We start from the raw sequence: 1,579 nt of genomic DNA on the forward strand, positions 1-1,579 counted from the left end.
TATTTTTTAAAAAGGCAGTTTTGAAATTGAAATTGAAATTTTACTGTTCTGGGTCTTTGACTCAGTTTTGTGCTGTCGGACTTTTAAGTTCAGTTTATTTTTAAATATTCTCTGATTCTTAGTTTGGATTTTCTATGTTTTCATGTTGTGTATTTACTTGATGTTTGCTGTGTTTTCCTTCACAGTCTTTCCTCTGAGCTTAGTTTAGTCACATGTCTGTTTCCATATTTAGCTGTTCTTTCACTTCCCATCACCTCTGTCAGTGTCCTAAGTTTGCATCCCTTGTTGCATTGTACTATTCTCCCTGTTTCTAGTTAGAGTCTCGTCATTTTCATTCTTGGACTTTGTTTTGGATTTATGTTTGGTCTTTGGTCAGTTAAATTAATAGCTCACTTTTGTGTGTTCTGTGTGTTAGATCCTCATTTCTCACACTCCACATCATCCCAGGAACCGCTCTCTGACTTTGCTCTGTAGTGAACGCTGATGTTGCGCTGTGTGTGGGTCAGTGAACGTGTGGACACTCTGAATGTAGCCCTTTGTACCCGTGTCTAAATGTAGCTGTGTGTTTCAGCTGTGTGTTAAATGTTCCTGTGGTATTTTGTATGTTAGTTTTCCTTTGTGCCTGAAATTGTCTCCTGTCTTATTTTGTTTGCCTTATCAGATACTTCCTATATTGAGATTTGCAGTTCTGCAGTTTCCAGATTTTTGAAGAAAAAAAAGAGAGTATGTGGGACTTAATAATATTTCATTAAGTCAATAAATAATTCATATACCAAAAAAAAATCTGCACAAAAGGCAGAAATACAGAAAATTTTATTCAAAACTCCAAAAAAAAGTTGAAACTCACCTTCAGCAACAACAATTCCAAAATGTATGAACTGGTATGAAGATGGATATCGTCCCAGACCACAGGTGTACCGTCCTGAGTCAGACTTGATGAGCCTTCTGATGCTTACAGAGAAAATATATTTATATTCATATCTATATTCAGTGCTGTATCTGCCATGTTGATTACTGTTGAGCTGCGTTTCAATTAAAATATTTCCTTCTTCACATTTTTCTTTGCAGAAGATCTTCCACTTCTTAGAAGAAGAAAAGTGGCTCTCAATCGTGATGCTTCGTTCAGCGAGTCCATAAAAATGCATCTGTGCACTGGTGACCTTTGTGTGTCCGTCCTGCAGAGCTGCTGGAAACATGAACCATTAATACTGATTATTTGTACTAAGCTGCATTTTAACATTTACACACAGACACAGTCACACTGAGACTTTAGTGTCAGTAATGGCACTCCTTTCCAATAAATCGCTTTTTATTTTACTCATAATCAAATATAATTTTTTTTGTTGTTGCAGGTCATTCTCAGTGATGACTTGTTATGTTGTCATGCATGCTGTGGCTTCTCAGGACAGATTTCTGGTGCTGTAGTGCAGCAGCTCCACTAAGAGGAGGTGGGCCTGCTCCTGTTTCTGTGGCAAAAACTGTATCAAAAAACTGGTCAGTGGCCTCTGATTAGATTAGTAGCAGCACACAAACTGACTTAGCCTGTCTATGGGAATTTCCATTGTATGTTAGCATGAAT

The 1,579-nt window shown here is 37.4% G+C and overlaps 1 protein-coding gene across 3 annotated transcripts in view; it reads right to left on the minus strand.

The window, feature by feature from the left end:
• Window positions 1–1,579, minus strand: part of LOC102295791 — a 17,553-nt gene that overhangs the window by 14,311 nt on the left and 1,663 nt on the right. For 2 of the 3 annotated variants that reach the window (XM_014336410.2, XM_005930900.3), the window contains exon 2: window positions 848–1,186. In XM_014336410.2, the coding sequence (XP_014191896.1) occupies window positions 848–1,186 (339 nt within the window). The remainder of the gene's footprint in view (window positions 1–847; window positions 1,187–1,579) is intronic. The other variant, XM_005930901.3, reaches the window with a different exon arrangement.

The sequence above is a fragment of the Haplochromis burtoni genome, unplaced genomic scaffold (assembly GCF_018398535.1).
Source record: "Haplochromis burtoni strain Fernald_Lab_line unplaced genomic scaffold, NCSU_Asbu1 Contig_133, whole genome shotgun sequence".
Classification (NCBI taxonomy): domain Eukaryota; kingdom Metazoa; phylum Chordata; class Actinopteri; order Cichliformes; family Cichlidae; genus Haplochromis; species Haplochromis burtoni.